The sequence below is a fragment of the Artemia sp. Qi Xiang Cuo genome, chromosome 10 (genome assembly GCF_049724085.1).
Source record: "Artemia sp. Qi Xiang Cuo chromosome 10, ASM4972408v1, whole genome shotgun sequence".
Lineage (NCBI taxonomy): Eukaryota > Metazoa > Arthropoda > Branchiopoda > Anostraca > Artemiidae > Artemia > Artemia sp. Qi Xiang Cuo.
In genome coordinates this window covers 50,473,769-50,492,881 of record NC_142803.1, presented here as the reverse complement: position 1 = coordinate 50,492,881, position 19,113 = coordinate 50,473,769, and the positions used below count along the sequence as shown (strand labels likewise).

Genomic DNA, 19,113 nt, shown 5'->3' with positions numbered 1-19,113 from the left:
ACCAAAAATAGGTCTTTTTATTCCACTTACGGATGAATTCTTTAAATTCTAAAATATATTTTGTAGTTCTTGGACTAAAGGGGGCATTCCCTTAACAAGCAAAGTTGTCCTCCATAATTAGACAGACTTGTGGTTCCACTTGGGGTCATAATTTGGCTAGAAAAGTGGCTTGAATTTGAAAACCATACCAATTAGGTTCTCGAGCAAATAGAACTGTTTATGACTTGTTGACTTTCCGTGAAATCGCACGCTTAAGTAATGCCTAAAATTTGCCCAACTTCAATTTGACAAAATAAGTAATGGTTAGGTTGACCACTGTGGTTACATCACACGCAATTAAATTAAAGCATATAGCATTCAAAAATACCCAAATAACCTACTTATTTTGTAAAGGTAGTGATGCGAGTTTCCGTAATTTCCATTATGAAACGTGAAAATTGGAAAAAATAATGATACCGCCTGTTACCTGTATTGTGGACCAAAGGGTATAGGTAACTTTACATTCCACACTATTATATATATATATATATATATACACACACACACACACACACACACACACACACACACACACACACACACACACACACACACACACACACACACACACACACACACACACACACACACACACACACACACACACACACACACACACACACACACACACACACACACACACACACACACACACACACACACACACACACACACACACACACACACACACACACACACACACACACACACATATATATATATATATATATATATATATATATATATATATATATATATATATATATATATATTAGTAAAGTATATATTAGTAATAAATATATTAGTAAAGATGTATATATATTAGTAAAGTATATATTAGTAATAAATAAATTAGTAAAGATGTTGGGAGCAGTGAAGATGTTAAAAGTAGAATAGCCAAGGCTCAGAGTGTTTTTTCACAATTAAAAAAAGTTAGGAAGAATAGGAAGATAAGTCTGCAAACCAAGATTATAAAATTAGAAGTTACAGTGATGACAGTAGTAAAATATGGCTCTGAAGCATGGGCACTTTGAAAAACGGATGAAGATTTGCTAGATGTTTTCTAGAGAAATTGCTTAAGGATTGTTCTGGGTACCCGGCTGACTGACCGTATTTCAAACAATAGGCTATACGAAAAATGCGGTTCAATACCGCTCTCTAGGGCTATAATGAAAGAAAGGTTGAGATACCTAGGGCACGTTGTGCGGATGAAGGATGACAGATTGCCGAAGATCGTTCTTTTCTGCCAACCGTCTAGAGCTAAACGGAAAGCAGGTCGTCCTCGTCTAGGGTGGGAGGACGTCATAAACAAAGATTTAAAGGAAATGGGAACTTCGTGGGAGGGTGTGTAAAGGGAGGCTTTTAATAGATTGAGATGGAGGAGGAGCGTGCGTAGCTGTGTTGGCCTCAGGCGGCTTGGTGCTGCGGTGAGTTGTTAGTAGTAGTAGTATATATGTATATATATATATATATATATATATATATATATATATATATATATATATATATATATATATATATATATATATATATATACATACATATACATACATATACATACATATACATATGTATATATATATATACTATACTATACTACTATACTATATATATATATATATATATATATACATATACTAACTCTTAGTTACGCTTCTTATCTTTGTTTTGCCACTGAGTAATCCCAATGCGGTACTAATATTACTGAATTGACAAAAAGACATAATTGACATGTCCGTACCCAATGGAGCTACCCTGTTTGACAAAAAGGGAATTAACAAAAAGGGGACTGAAGCTAGTGCCAGCAAAAGAAAACTATCAACCCCATCTAGCTTTTGGCGACATGTAGCATTTTTTCAAGTTCTGAAATCATTTTCTTTCAGGAACTGAGATCAGACCCTAAATTTATTAGTCACACTAATTAAATTAATCATTCTTATTATTACACAGAAAAATATTGCCGAGTACTGCCAAACGCTAGTTGGTGTTGAAAGTTCTTTTTGTCGTCACTGGCGCCAGTTCCCATTCCTATAAGTTACCCATACTCTTTGTTGTAGACGACATAAAATGCTTCTGTAAAAACTATGTTTACCAACTATTGCTTTTTATTGAGGCTAACCCTTTTTTTTCTTTTTTTCACTTCTGCATAAAATTGGCTCTTTTTTAAGAGTAAGCGAAAGGGAGAGATGAAAAAAAGAAGAAAAGAGAGCGAAAAAAAAGAATATTTTAATTTAAATAAAAATATATAGATACAAGCATGACGGACAGCGCATATGCCTAGTGCCATGCTTCGGTAGTGCAAATTGTACATAAACGGAGAGAAAAGACGCCTCAAACTAACTCATCTGACACAAAGACATGCAACAAGAAAAAACACACAGAAATACTCTCCTACAGATTGAAATTTCGGATAATTTTTTAGCAGTCTCATAAAACGTCGTGTGTTACAATAGTCACAGATTTGAGCGGGAATGGAATTCCAGATTCTGGTCCAGTACGGCTAGGACCTAAAACAATCCCCACGAGTTAAAATTATCAAAAATATTTTTTATTCAAGTCCAAATCAATGTGTCGCTACAATTGCAAACACTATGAAATAATCGCTATCAAACTTCAAACCAATCAGAATTTGTATTCTCTTTTATAAGAGGTCCTAATTGGTCAAAGGTGAAGCTCCCTAAAAATAACTAACAGAACACTATCGACAGTTATGTTTAGTTTTCCGGTTGTTTTCTGGTAGTTATAAGTATGAATGGACAACATTACTTATTTACAGAGTTATACAGGATTGTTAACATTTGAGTTTAGATTTCTTTTTAATTGTTTAGGTTAATTAATCTAAGTAGATTAATTACTTTTCTGTTTAATTAGTTTATTTATATTTCTGTTCGTTTATTTGCAGGTATTAATTACTGCGATTTTGCTCACAACAACTAAAGCGGACAAATATACTGGAGATTATGCAAGTCGTTCACCGATGAAGTACCAATTCAGTTGGGGAGTGAGGGACCCACAGGCATATAATGATTATGACCACAAAGAGAATAGAGATGGCGATAGTGTTCAAGGGTATTACTCCGTTCTTCTACCAGATGGACGAAAACAAGTCGTTACCTATTATGTAACACCTGAGTCAGGGTATGTGGCAGATGTGCGATATGAAAGTGAAGGTTACAATGAACAAGCATATCTTAAATCACCAAATAGCTCGTATAAAGACCGTCACAGTTCCACTTCAACGCATAATAGCGAGACTAAATCAGAAGAAATTTATAACACCAAGCCTAATCCTGGAGTATCTAATGGATCATACAAGAATGAAGAGCCAAATCGAAATAATCCAAAACAACCACATGATTACAAAGGAAAAAATACTCATAGAAATACACATGATAAATATTCAAGAACTGATGATAGTAGAGATACATTTAAAGAAATTTATAATGCTAAACTCAATCCTAGGGTACACGAAACTTCTTACAAAATCAAAGGACAAAACCGTCTTAGTCCAAAGGCTCCATATGGCGACACGAAAGAGGGTAAATTTAGATATGTCTCCAACGGATATATAGGAACGGGGAATAGCCAAAGCAACACCAAACCCCTCCGTAAGATACCAAGCCAGTCCTACGAAAATCAAGAAATACTACATAGCTCAAGGATATCACACAGTAAAAAGGAAGCAGATGAACATAGACAAACTTCAGAGTCATACGCGCGTGATAGCAAGGAAATATCTAAAGAAATATATAACCACTACAAACCCTATCCTCAGATTCCCTCAGAAGTAAATGAAGAACAGCAACAAGATGAAAACAAAGAGATATACACAAATAGTCATGAAACAAAACACAGCACAGAGAAATATTACATCTCCGACCAAAGTGAAACGCAGAATCTTAATAATCCAAGCATACCCCTTCATAGCAAAGAACCATATAAATATAGATACACGTCTGATGCATACTTGAGCAAATACCGGAGTTCTTATCCCCAATATGATAAGTATCCAAAATCAGTAGCGCAAATTCCTAACAAGAAGGGGTTATCTGCACTTTCTCAATATTATCCAGAGACACCTGAACCTTATACCCACACTGATATATCATCAAAACCATCCTACCTGACATATAAAAATGACAGACCGAAAACAGAATATAGACCGCGCTATCGAAACATGGCCCAACGACCCTACAAACGTCGAAAAGTGTATAGAAAGAGAAAACAAATTGCAACAAGTGACTAAATAAAGGGAGTGACTAAATAAAGGATAGCGACTAAATAAATAAAGGAGTGACTATAAAGTGACTAAATAAAGGATTTAATTTCGTGTGCTTTTTTACGTTGTATAGAATGAGTTGTGGCAAACCAACCTTACCTTTGGAAACCACAAAGGTTGTGGCACACTAAGAATAGATAAAAAATAAGTTATAAATGGCAATTTCCCTTGACCAATCAGAGAAATACGTTTGTGCCAAAGACTAATTAGGGGACGGGAGTAGCGGTTACGCCTTATCGCTGGCCATCCTAAGAACTATCTCATTATCATTCAAACTCACTACTTCCTATGCTACACAATAGTATATACGAAACATGTCGATTTTTTCCTTAGAAATCAGCATTATTTCCCAGTCTTCTCCTTCCTTATTAAACTAAAATTATTCTATTCAGCCATTCACCTCACCTCCTTCATTTTGGGTTAAGCCTATGTGCGCTTGTCCAAACAATTTAAAGGATATATGGAGATGTTTGAAAATTTATCAACGCCAGTTTTGCGATTAAAACATCGCAATTACTTACGATAAAACCAACGAATTATTTTCAAGAAATTAGCGATCAGCTTATTCTTGAGAATCCAAAAGAAGTATATTTATCTACGCAACCACATATAAAGCGAGTGTTGTGGAATTTGCCACAACTCTTCTCTAAAGATGGAAAATTTAAAGTTTGTGTAAATTTTATTTTTATATTTTTCTATGATTGTTTTTAAATACATTCCAGCTGGACTAGCAGCTTATATAGCCTTTGTGTATTTAGATGACATCTAAATAGCGTATTCAGTTGTGCATTTGGATGTATTTAGTGCGTCTCCTTTAGGCAACAAGAAAAGTTACAAAAAAATTATATTTCAAAATCCATACAATTCTGTAAAAGGGTTATGCCACCTATGCCTCTCATTGAGTCTATCAGTCTTAGCTTTACTCCAATTAGCCATGGCTCTCAAGTCTTCCATAACTTCCACCAAGTTGATTTCAGTTTCAACATTTTATACAATTTTATATCTTTTATTCTGCATAAATTAATCCCTACAGAATTATTGCATTTTCGATTGACGAATAATAAATATTCATTAGAATTTAAGAAATTGGAATTTACACCGGCAAAGGAATTTTCATATCAAAACTTTGCGCTGCAGTTTTGATTAGACCATCTAAGCAAACGAATTTTTTATTGGTGGCACCATGCCCTAAAGTACCAAGGAGAGTGAAAATAAAATGACAGTTTGAATTAGTTAAGAGGAAAGTTACATGACCATTAGAATCTTAAATTAGAAAAGATTGGCATTCTAATTTTTAATGACAATTAATTTTAAAAAGAAGAAGAAGTTTTTGAATTTCAATTCCGAAAAAGAAGTTTTCGAAAGAAAACTAAGGCCATATTATACTTAAGATCAGCAGAAATAAATATCTATAATAATTCAAACTCAAAACAACCAAAAAATACTATTAAAGAATAAATGAAGTCCAGAAGGAACAACAAATAAAATAAACAATCTTAGCAAATAAACATACAACAAGTACCATCCAAAAAAATGAATAAATCTTAAACGAGGAAACTTAAATTAAATATGCAAACCAAGCTTAAAACGAACCAAAATCACAACTAACAAGAGTTTGGGTACTACACCCTTCCCTAACTGTAAAAGTATAAGACCTACTGCGTAATTGGCGCTTTACTGAAAACTATATTTGTCTTAAACAGTCTTGGAAAGAACTAATAAAATTAAACTGAATATTTAGTATATAATGATATTAACTGTTGAAAGATCATCAGTTCAAAATTTAATTTTACTGTATTTTGTATGTTTATTTACAATGCTGTAATAAGTACAAAAGAAAATATTTGTAACATAATTCGTTTTCAGTAAAGCGCCAATGACGTAGTATGTTTTAGATATTTACAGTTAGGGAAGAAGGCAGTAGCCAAACTCTTGTTTGTAGTGATTTTTGTTCATTTTAAGCTTGATTTGCATATTCACTTTAGGTTTTACTCGTTTTAAGATTTGCATTTCAATTTTTTATTAAAACAGCCAACATATGCAGTTATGCAGTTTTTGGTTGTAATTATGTTGTTGTAGTGGTTTGGTTGTAGTCATGTGCAGTTATGCAGTTTTTCGTTGCGGTTATGTGGTTGTAGTTAAGGCGTCATGTGCAGTTATGCAGTTTTGTTTATAGCGGGCACCAAATCTTAAAAAAGAAATGGGTTTGATAAACCAGCAAAAAAAATAACATATGACGGCACGCAGCTTATGAAGGTATAACTTTCCTTTGGAAGTGTACTTGTCTTCGGGAATGAACAGATTGTTAATGGTTGAATTTTCGCGGGCGTAAAGGGTTAAAAAAAACTCAACTGAAAAGTCTTTACGTATTTATTTTCTCGGTTGAACAAGGCGAAATCGACGAAAATGTGATACTGCACTAAAAAACTCCATTACTTTGATAAAACCAAAAGAAGAATCTTAAAAAATCACGGTTTTCAGGTATAAATAAACCCAAGATGGACCCATTTTGATGTTCTTTGTACTTTAAATAATTTTTAATCTTTGCGGAAAGAAAGGCTTGATAAAATTCAATGACTAATCAGTTTTACTCATTGATTTTTACGGTTCAACGTGACAACACCGACGAAAATAGAATGCCGCCCTAAAAACTTCATAATTTTCACAAACTCAAAAGAAAAGTCATAGAAAATCGCTGTTTTCAGGTATGAATAGACCTAAGGAGCTCTTGGTACTTTAAATAATATTTGAACTTTTGCGGACGAAAGGGCTCTAAAATTTAATTATTAGTCAGTTTTACTTATTGATTTTTTCGTTTCAACGTGACAACACCGATGAAAATAGAATACCGCCCTAAAACTTCATAATTTTGAAAAATCAAAAGAAAAATCTTAGAAAACCGCGATTTTCAGCTATGAATAGGCCAAACATGAACCAATGGGGCCAAAAATGTTGTCATTTTGATTTGCTTGCTAATTCAAATAAATTCCAAGACCGCAATGGCTAAACATGACGCAAAAAAAAACCCTTAACTAATAAACAAGGGAAAAAGTATTTTCCCTCATTTATTTGTTCAATCGTTCAACGTTTTTTTCTTCGTTATTATCGCTGTTAGACCTAAAGATCGTATCTGGCATTTTCAAACTTCTAACATGATTGTCAAAACCCGATTGGCTAGCCTTTACTCAAGAGAAGAATCAGACGGGATATTCAGATCTGGAGTGTAAATTAACCATAGATTAACCTACTATTCCTCTCTTTGAGAACAGCTCAACAAAGAGTACTTGGCAATTATCTCAGAAATACGAAAATGTCCTGTACAAACTTTAGGTGTAACAACAACGTCAAATATATATAACAACAACGTCAAAGATTTAAAACACGTCAATAATATATAACAACAACGTCAACGGTATAGGACAACAGCATCAACGATATATAAACGTCATGCCTAGATGATTAGGTTCAAAGTTTCAAATGGAATTTTATCCACCAGTTCTTCTTTTGTCTGTTAAATTATGATCAATGGAGATTTTTACTAGAAAAACTAATAGGCGACAGGCAATGACCTTTAAAACGTCACAATTTCAAACCGAAGACTTTTATTGTGTTTCTAAAATTAAAGAAATCGCTGCATTGGTCTGTAGATAAATTTTCAGGTTATAAACATTTAAGAAATATTTATGCGCCTGGGGTCGAAAAAAAGGGATAAAGATTCACCAGAGCCACTGCTGAGGCATAAAGGAAACCCTAGACGGTCAATCATTTTGATCAAAAGCTTCCCTCAATCAACTGATTAAAGCATGATTGACTATCTAGGAACCTATTTGACGCTTGAGTCAAACGTTGTCGGTGATTGATAGGAAGTTTGAATGACTCAATCCGTTCCTAGACGGTCAATCACGCATTAATCAATTGATTGACGGAAGCTTTTGATCAAAATGATGGACCGTCTAGGGTGTCCTTAAGGCGTCAAATCGATGTTTCATTTGCTGGTTTTCTTTACAGGGACAAGTAAAAACATGGGCGTCGAATCATGGAAAAAAAAAACAGCATCGCTTATTTTTCTCCATTTTTTACGTCGGCACCATATCTAGCCGCCGTACCTAGACAGTTTGGTTCAAATTTCCTTTAAGTCCATAAGTTCCAAAAGGAAATTTGCTTAACTTTCACTAGATAAATATTCAGAGGATGAGCAAGTTGCAAAGACACAACCCACAGACATCAAAAATCTGAGCTTAATTTGTGCCTAGGACATCCTGGAAAGGAGTCTTTCCAAGGAACAGAATGACAACTCTCTCTAGAATAAGCCCCTAGAGGACAAAAACTCTTGCATTTCCAAAGAAATGGGCTATGTCTTACTCAAAAGTTGAAACTATCAGGTTTGACGGACGTCAAACCTGATAGTGAAAAGCCTATAGAAACCCTGATAGTTAACCCTGACAGTTAAACCCTACTACACAGGACCAAGCTTGCTACCTTAAAGGCCCTTTCAGATTGGACTATGCATGCGCTTATGCATTTGCTTTTTTACAATTTGAAAAATTAAATAGGATCAAACTCACACACCCCCCTCCAATCCAAAATTCTTCCCAGAAGGGAAGGGAATTAAAAACAAAATTTGATTTCAATTACTATGAAAAAAGTGCTTCCTCTTCTTGACTCTTAGTCTTATTGGAATCTTTAAAAGTTTCCGTGTTTTTGTGTCACCCTGGTATTACCAAAAATCACCTCTTCCTTTTCGATATGACGATATTATTTTTTTACAGTGTCAATATTATTTTTCAGCTAATTTTTACGGAAGGCCTCGACCGAGTCCGTTGATTTTGAATTGAAATCAAGTATTTTGCAGTAGGGCATCAAGACATGGCTAATTGTAGAAAAAAGCCAAGACAGATAGTCCGAGTAATTGAGAGGCAAATCTGGGATAAGCCCTTTTTAGGATTGTATAAAAATGATGTCATTTCATTTGTTGATAGATCAATCTATCTATCATCCATCCATGGGTCATTCGTAGGGCAGAACTAAGGTAGATAGTCATAGAATTAAGGGATGAAAGATTGGATTGACTTTGGGTTGTCGCGTGACGGACAATGTCCACTGGACTTGGATGCAAAATCTATATTTGAAGTCAGCATAAAAATCCGATTCTTTTGATGTATCTATCGGTATCAAAATTCCGTTTTTTAGGGTTTCGGTTACGATTACAGCGAAATTCTCTTGGATTCATGTCCCCTCGGAAACAAACAATTTCGCAACACGCCTCCAGCTGTAACCTTTACCGGACGGACAAGATAATTATAACAATAGATCTGTTGGATTCAGATTAATCCATTAATAAATAATATCAATAAGTTTAATTTACCGGCTACAGACCGATAATGGAACAGTTAATGGTACCTAAATAAAATGGTTTTACCTTTCAAGAAAGTGAAGGTTATTATTGAGATTTTGAAAATTTGCAGCTGCTTTATAAAAAAATGTTGCTAGTTAGTTTTTCAATTCCCCCAAAGTAGATATCATTAGTAAACCATATACCAGCATGCCCCCCCCCCCCCGAAAAAAAAGATAGCAAAAAAAGTTACAGTTTTACCAAAAAGCACTAAAAAAACTTTGTTTTCCAACGATAGATAGCTGCTGATGAAAAAGAAGCATACCAGTAACAAGTACTTTTTTGACGCGTTTTTACTGCTAAATAAAGAGGATGTTTACTTGGCCTGACGCTCTTGCTCAGTAGGGTAGCCAGTGTATAGACCTTGCGCCATCAATCCCCTCCAAATGGTCCTGTCCAGGGCCAAGAATGGGGTTCCACTTGAGTTGAAATTGTGGCTTAGGAGGTGTTGACTTATTACATCAGCACATCTGGTACCTGACCTCCCTTGAGGATGATGTCAGCCATTACTCGAGGGTTTAAAATCTGTGCCAAGCCTTATAAATGCTATTAGAGGGGGCGGAGTAGGTGGTTATACCACTTTAAGGAACAGGCCTCAACTTAAGTAAAGACATCGTTGGGTTGAAAGTCATCAGGATCAGGAAAGGAACCTTCATTTATTTCAAACATAATATTTGTCCGCCGGAGAAAGAAGCCCAAATCAGGAATATGTGTAGGTTATGTGTCAGAAGATGGGACATAACGGCTATAATGCCCAAGCGACATAATGGCATTATAAAAATGCCATTATTTAGAACAATTGAGCAAACAGTAGAAAAACAAATATTGAAACTCTGCCGAGAAACAAAACGAGCCGAATTGCGTTCTGATAGAAGTTTTTCTTTAGTCAACGCAAACAAGGCAAAAACACAAGGGGAGAACAAAATTCTCAAGGTTACCTCAAACGAATTTCTGAGGTCTTCAATTCTAAATAGTGTAGAAATTCCTAAACTATCCCATTGTAGTCCACTTTGATGCCGAATAAACTATATCAGCAATAAACTTCACTGGGTTGACTACACCTAATCAACTGAGTTTTTAACTTCGTAAATTTCCTCCGCATGGGTACCAAAGCGTCGAATACGTACTTTAACTTATATGTACACTATCTAATTTAAATCACATAGCAAGTAGCACTTAACATTTGTTTTCTCAGCATAATTCTTTAGACGTCTTTTAGTTAAATTACTCATAAAAGTGGCAAATGAATGAAGTTTGACAGAGTATCACTTTAGTTATGTGTTTGTCGGGGAGCCCATTGGTTGAGAATAAAGAAATACGCAAAAAAAATTTGCCCTCTTCGTCACTTAGTTGTCGGCAACCCTGTCTTTAAAGGTAGGCGGAACAACTTGAGTTTGAGCAGGTAACTGAAATAATAAAATGAGAGTAATTTCAGCGCTAGTAAAATATTCTTTTTATTAATAATATCTTTTCGGTAAGAGTATTAGAATGGTGACTCGCCGTGAGTCTGAATCCCGTCATATTATGCAGATATTCCGAGTAAAAGATCTAAAGCCAAACTGGCCAGCCATAGTATATTATATATTATAGTATATTATATGTATATTATATATTTTTAGGTTAGTCTATTTTAGTTTTATATATATTTTTTAGCTTTAGTTTATTTTTTTTCTACGGTGAAGACGCCTTGTTAGATACGGGCTAAATATTCGTTTTTTTTTTGTTTGTTTTTTTTCCCTTCGTTTTCATTTACTGGCCATAGACACGTTTGTTCTGTTTATATTTACTTCTTTGTGTTTTTTATATTCCGTGTGTTTTCCAAACTAGTAGGCCGTCATGGAAAAAGTGGGGTAGCAAAGTAGCAATGCTACTTGGCAGTTTTCAAATTTGTTGGCAGATTTTGTCTGAAAATACCATTTTTATATATAAAAATAGCTTTTGCTCAAAGAAAAGCTATGAAAACACAAGTTGTGCTGCTCAAGTGGCGGCAGCTTTGGAATTCCGCTACTGGCAGCTTCGGAACTTTTTCCATACCTAGTAGTAGGTACAGAAATAAATTCCAGTGAGCATCGCAAAAATATCTCAACACAGTTTCCTTACGTCCCCCTTAATTAACCATTTATAACTAGCCATGACGACCCGGGCTTATTTGGTGTAAATTGAAATAACAAAAATTGGGCTATTCTAGTGCTAATAAACACCCAAATATTTCTAATGAATTAATTTCGTATATGAAGTACGTGGAGGCTATGCTGTAGGTCTTCTCCTGTTTCCAGATCTTGTGTCACAATGAGCGTATGTTTCATATGCGCACGTTTTGCATACCACTGTTTGGATTGATACAACACTGATACATTACGTCGCTACTTCTCATGAAACCAGAGTAATTCTTACTTTTTATCTTTTTTTTTTAATCTAAATTAGATATCTTTTTTAATTCTTACCGTACTTTTATCTACATTCTTTAGCGGTAGGGTTTAATTTTAATCACCATATCTAGCTAACGTTACTTAGTAGGAAGCTGACTGCAAAGTTGGCAACCTTGAAAACTAGAACTTTGAGAATACTTCTAAACTCACTACAATTTCTTTTAAGTCAACTTTTATCTAATCTTTATCTTTTGTCCTTTAAGCATAAATAAAGTTTAGCTGAGTGCCGATTTTATTGCACGTTTTTAATACCCCCTGAGTTCAGTTAGACCCCCTGATTTTCTGTTGGAGGACGGAGGATGATGAGTGCGTTTTTCGCATATTATTATTATTTATTGGAAAACCCGTCATACAAAAAAGGAAAAGACGGAGCAAAGCAAAAAAAAAGCAATACACATAAACTTAGGAGTTATACATGTGGTTTGTAGTGACGAACGCTGGAGCTAAGACAGCTCTTGGAACAAATTACACAAAACGAGAAAGAAAAACACAATTATACACTGCTCTGTAGGTACGCGATATGTTTCTTTTCTTTTTTTTTTAGGATCCTAAATACTGAACAAACATAAATAATATGAACATCATTGCATCAAGCCGTAATTGGTAAAAAAAAAATAAATAACCCAAATAATCATCAGCGAATTAAAAAAGATATACAGTATATAATCATATCAACTAGTGCAAATATGACAAGTAACGATAAAAACAATTACACGACATTTTTTCCCACTGTTCTTGAACTCAGATCTCTCTCAACAAATGATTCATTTACTCCGATATACATAAATAACAGAAACAAGGAAATTATTCAATCACGGATCCTTTTACAACTTTATATGCAGGGATCGAGATATGACCCCTCTTGCAAACCTTAACAACTATATATACCTAATTAAGAAACATCTGATTATCAACTACCTAATCTCTAATTAACATATCTAATTAATTACCTAATCTCTAATTAAAATCTCTAATTAATTACCTAATCTCTAATTAAAATCTCTAATTAACTACCTATCTCTAATTAACATTAATATTTCCTAGTTAACCAAAATTGTAAAACCATGGAGGTGCTCACCCCTTGCTACGAGGAAAAACCCTTGGATTTCTAAGCAAGATTGGCTTATTTTTGGCAAATCAGGATAGTTTAAATTTTGCTCTTTTCAAACCCGTCACCCCCTGTGAAGTTTATATCACCCATCCTAACTGACTTCATTAGCATTCCAATAAAGAATGGGGAGTATAGCTTCGCAAGAGCTTTGCAAGTTTAAAGAGCAACAGTCAAGGCCATATCGAGGGGGGATTAATGGGTTTGAACCCCTCCCCCAAATTTTTACAACTCATAAAAACGTAACAAAAATAAACATACACAAAATCTTGATACCTTTTTTTAAAAATAAATTGCACCCCCCCCCCCAAAAAAAAAAATCCTGGATACGTTCTTGGCAACCGAAAATTACAAAAGTATACCAGACTAGTACCACATAAAAGTATATAAGAATATTTTTGGGGCTTCAGAAAAAGGAATCTAAGCCCTTTGTGCACTTTTCATGCACTCACGATTCTAAAAAACCATCAATTACATAATGTTAGTTGTCTTAGCAAATTAGCAAGAGCTAAATATTAAAAACTACACACATGAACCATTTTGACGCACTAATTTATTGTTTCTGCCATGTTTGTAATTTCGCAAAATTTGACCACTACTACAACCTAGCTTTAGTCTTAACGAAAGAAATACCTCTGTTAAATGCCTCTTCATCCCTTCAACTTCATCTTCTCCAGCGTTTAGCTCTCCACCGGGTCTAAAATAAAAATCAATTAACTAAAATTAATTAACAATAAATAAAAGTTCAGATAGGGATAAATCCATTTAATAAACAGTGATTTTCACAAACAGTGATAAAATTTCACAAAAAATACTAGATATTTCGGTCATATATGCAGTGACCAAAATATATGATATTTTTGTGAATTTCTATAACTGTTTGTGAAACACTGTCTATTAAAAGGATTTTATCCCTATTTGAACTTTTATTTATCGTCATGGAAAGGCAGTGTGGTCGGCAAATTTATCTAAAATTAATTAAATTATTAATTATTAAAATATTTTTAATTATTTCCAAATAGGAACGTCTTACAGATAGTAATTGATTAATAAAAATAAATTAACTAGTTAAAATATTATTTTTAATTAATTAAAATATTTTTAATTATTTCCGAACAGGAACGTCTTGCGTACAGTAATTCAAAAACAAAAGTTAAATGTTACAGTTGCTTTTTCTTAACTTAATGCAACCATAGTCACATAACTTATAATATACTATAAACGCATTGTACATAACTCAAAGAAAAAGACCTATTAAGTGGCAATTTAGATTAACTATTTATTAGGCCTACATACCGCGATTACTTTAGTTACATATTTGTATACTACTGAATTGTGACCAGAGATGGATGTACGGAGTAGTTTTAGGAGCACGTGCGCCCTCCAGAAAGTCAAAAGCTGGAGTACCCAAAAATACCAACGGGAGAGCCTAATTTTTTGCCCGATTTCGGAGTGGAGCAAAAACTTTACTGTCAAAATGCTCAATTCGAAACTAAAAAGAGACAAAATCACCTTTAGAAACTTTTTTTTAACAAATAACCATTTCAAGGTGGTAGCCTTACCCCCTTCAGATGGTACCTATTTTCATTCTAAAAATGAAAATATTTAAGGAACTGAGATAAATTTTATCTCCAAAAAATGGCTTTCACTTGCCCAGATTGGATGGATGGGCACTTCAAATCCATAAACAGAGCAAAAAAATACAGACACAATATATTTTTTTGCGGACAGCTGACCCTTTTTCCTCTATACCACCAGCAAAGATTTCCTAGAAAAAATTTCCCAGGGATTTAAAGCAGGCCAACACTCAGTGTTTAGGTCTGATTACCACTTGACTGATTTTCCACATTGTTGCCACCGTTTGTGTCAGATGTGTAGTGGGTATTTACCTCTTCACTTATTGCTATATTTTTGTATAGTATGGTTTTTTTAACTATTCTTTTCTATATGGTATCTATTTAGGTTATAAATCTAAGGTTACAAACTTAAAAAAAAAAGCATATTCCAAGATGATATAAAAACTAGTTTCGAGAACTAAAATATAACGGGATTAGCGTGGATAATAATAGTACTACTACTACTATCAACTCGCCGCAGGACCAAGCGCCTGAGGCCGATACAGCTACGCACACTCCTCCATTCTAATCTATCCAAAGCCTCCATCTTTACACCCTCCGAGGAAGTTCCTATTGCCCTTAAATCTTTCCTTACGACACTCCCCCATCCCTACCGCGGGCGACCTGCTTTACAACTAGGATAATAGGTTATTTTCCCCGCGCGCAAGAGAGGCCAGAAAATTAATTTGTCCCTACTTAATGTGTGCACCATGAAAGAGCTGCTTGGGTATATCTTCCAGATAGACAGAGACAATATTCTTAGAATAGTCCTAAAAAAAAGCCAGTGAGAATGAGAGCGAACTGCAGCACATAGTTAAACTTAACATAAAACCATAAAAATTACTCATAATCTCTTGTAGTTTTCAAGGTAGGTAGCAAACTTTAAACAAGGTGGAACAGGGGTTCGAAAGAGACTCAAACAACAACATACACCGATAAACATGTAAAAACACTAGTTGATTAAAGTCAAGTTTTACCAGATACCGGTTTTTTACCGGATAAACCGGTTTTTTACCGGATAAACCGGTTTTTACCGGATAAACCGGTTTGTTACCGGATAAACCGGTAAAAGCACTAGTTGATTAAAATTTAACCAACACCACTTCTATAGAAAAACTCAACTATTCAGAATATTAAAAAATAAGAAAAACGCTGTATATTCTAGGCTGGGCTAGGATAGGACAAGAAACTAAATAAGAAGCAAGTGTTTTCAGCTGAAACTAAGAATGACATTAAAACTCAAAACGCAGAGAAACTATTCCATATGTGAAAGGGTGGCGCCCTCCTCAATACCTTACTCTTTATGCTAAAGCTTTTAGCACTTTTAAAAAAGCTTCCTATAATGATTTTAATTAACTTCTTATTGTGTTTCAGGAGCCGTTCTTAAAAAATTGGAACAAACAGTAAAACTGTCAAGAAAATTTAAAAAATCAACATTGGTAAGTAGGACAGAAAAGATTTGTGAAATTTGCGTAATGATAATCAAGTCGTGTATAGTGTGTACAATTCGGTACATTTATACCCCAGAGTTCGTGGTAACGAACTGTAAGTAAGGAGCGACGCGGTCCAATAGTAACAAAAACTCTAAAAAACGGAATTTTGATAACAATAGATACATCAAAAGAATTGCCTTTTTATGTTTGTTCTAAATATACAAAATTCATCAATAAGGGGGCTTCCCCTTCCTCAACCCTCGCTTTTGGTGCTAAAGTTTGACTTTGTGCTCTGATTCTTTGGGAATGACTACGCAGACAAAAGGGCCATTGATTTTGAATGATAAGTATTTAAGAAAATAAGACTTTAGTGTAAAGACCGAGGTTTGAGGAAGAGGTAGCCCCCCTCACCTTCAGAATAACTTCTATTCCCCTTAAGTTTTAATGTTGTTCCTTAATTTCTGTTTAAAAAAATTTTTTTACAAAAAAAAATAGAGGCAGCAACAGTCAACAGGAGCCATTATCTATAAAAGATTTGTTGTTTTGTCAATAAACCACTATTAAATTTATTTTTATGATGACTGACTATTAAAATTTCTTTTATGAAGGGCGCACTTTTATGAAGAATCTCAGCTGCAAAGGTTTAATTAACTATAAATATTCTCTTTTTAACAACATTATCCGCCTTCTTCTTCTTTTTCATATGTTTGCGAAGTCTCTGGGTCCAGTAGGAGGTCATTTCGCTTCTTTTGAATTCCCGGAGTGCTTTCACTGATGATTCTAACACTGCCAGTTGATAAAAATCAGCATGCTACTAGTACTTATTGTGTTTTTTTAGGATCGTTATCATCAACCTATAAATTGTGACTTCCAAATCATGTAAAACGGAACAATCAATAAGAGCATCAAATGATATGGGAATTAGCAATTGATGGCAGTGGTGGGTCCAGGGGGTGGGGGAGGAGGGACCCCCCCCCAAGATTTTTTTCTGGCACCATCATTCCTTTCTTTGGAATAAATTTGTCAATTTGGTCAATTATTGGCACCTTTGTCACATTGCCCCTCCCCCACAAGATCTCGATCATTAATACCCTTGGAACGTTGGGCCTCCCCCACGATTTTCTCAAGATCCATCCCTGATCGATGGCAGTAATTTTTCAGCCTCCTAGAGTCTTGATCCATTGGGTTGCGTTCAAAGAGAACATGTTAAGCAATTTCCAAAATCTGATAGCAATTTCTGCATAGAGGGGTGTGGTGGATTCCTCATTTAAAAAGATCAGCAATAAGTAAAATTGTTCCAGCTTTTAGCTTATAATGTAACATATCAAATCCTTAAGACTTGGAAAAAGGGTGCACAAAATCTTTGTAAGCAATTTTTGTTCGGGCTCTAACAAGTAACAACCTCTCTGAAATACGTTTTCTGTTGTTAATTTGTTTGGTCTCATCACTAAATTTTTATTGCTGTCTCCAGTGTTCGTGCAACTGACCCCCGTATAATTCAATCTCATTTAACTGAACCCCCTTGTAACTGAACCTTCGTGCAACTGAACCCCATTTAACTGAACTTTCATGCAACTCAATCCCCAAACTCAGTTTATCAGTATTCTACAAGTATACGGCAGAAAATTTGTGTCACTGATCTGACCGCATAATTATAAGTATGCCTGATGTCTATTTTCGAATTTTTTTTTTCAGGTCCAGCCAAAATTGCTTCCTTTGACGATAAATTTACTGTCAATTTCAAGGACGATATTAAGCTACCATGCCAAGCTATTGGAATTCCAGTACCCGAGCTCCAATAGAGAATCAAGGGTGCGTTTATCCTTTTTTTGGCTATTTATCCGTGTGAACGTGTTTTCTTTAAACTTAGCAGTGCCACAACACTGCACACAACACAGGATGTGTCGAAAATCCGACACATCTTGGTCTTTTTGAGGAGGCAACCTTAATATCTACTGTAAATGGCCTACCGCAGTATTTTAAAGAGGTAATTGAGATAAAAAAAAAAAATATATAAACAGAAATGTGGCTATAAATAGAGACAACGAAGACATTTCATTAAGCCCAATCTATAACGATTTAATACTAAAAGACTCATTTGATATTTGCACTAAGTCAAATTTAAGAGAACCTATTTGCATATCTAATGAAAACCGAATTTGCAGACAAGCAAAAAGTATCGCGAAGCAAAACATTCTTGCTCAATCTCATTGGTAAATCCTTTTTTCATTGATTTCGGCTTGGTCTTTCATTCAGTGTCTATTCGTATCTGGTACAGTAATCTCCAAAAGGTTAGATTTCTGTTGTGTTTTTTATCTTTTCTTCTTTTTTTGTTAAGCACTGAGGACGACTTGGCGGAGGTCCTTGTCAAAATATTTGCTTGTTTTTCGTCTTCATGTTTTTGCCACTGGCTGACAAAATCCTCGTTTTCTCACCCTTTTTTTGTTTTATTTTTCATTTATTATTTCCTTTCCTCTCTTAGCTTCGTATGTCATGTATAGCCAGTGTGGTCTAAGAAAGTATCTACGTCAAGATATAGACAGTTTGTAGGAGTATTGAGGAGGGGGCAACCATTCATATACGGGATTATTTCTGTTAGTTTTGAGTTTTAATGCTGCTCCTTGCTTTCAGTTAAAAAAAAAACTTGTTATTTCTATTTAATTTCTGATCGTTTTTCAATAATGCAGGTAAATCTGGCTAACTTTCCATAAAATACACCCCCCGCCCCTTACGGGAAACTCCTCCGTGAAAATTTCATCCAACGTAAAGTGCCCCCCCCCCTCAAATTCCCTCTGGACAGTTCAATACTCGGTGAAA

At 34.7% G+C, this 19,113-nt stretch overlaps 2 protein-coding genes across 2 annotated transcripts in view; one reads left to right on the top strand and one right to left on the bottom strand.

Moving 5' to 3' along the window:
- LOC148947858 (uncharacterized) overlaps nucleotides 1-5,050 on the top strand; it is a 10,193-nt gene extending 5,143 nt beyond the window's left edge. The window contains exon 2 of the mRNA XM_089095120.1: nucleotides 2,942-5,050. Within this exon, the coding sequence (XP_088951246.1) occupies nucleotides 2,942-4,285 (1,344 nt within the window). The 3' untranslated portion in view covers nucleotides 4,286-5,050. The remainder of the gene's footprint in view (nucleotides 1-2,941) is intronic.
- Cpsf5 (cleavage and polyadenylation specificity factor subunit 5) overlaps nucleotides 1-19,113 on the bottom strand; it is a 198,019-nt gene that overhangs the window by 164,293 nt on the left and 14,613 nt on the right. The window contains exon 3 of the mRNA XM_089095121.1: nucleotides 13,881-13,944. Within this exon, the coding sequence (XP_088951247.1) occupies nucleotides 13,881-13,944 (64 nt within the window). The remainder of the gene's footprint in view (nucleotides 1-13,880; nucleotides 13,945-19,113) is intronic.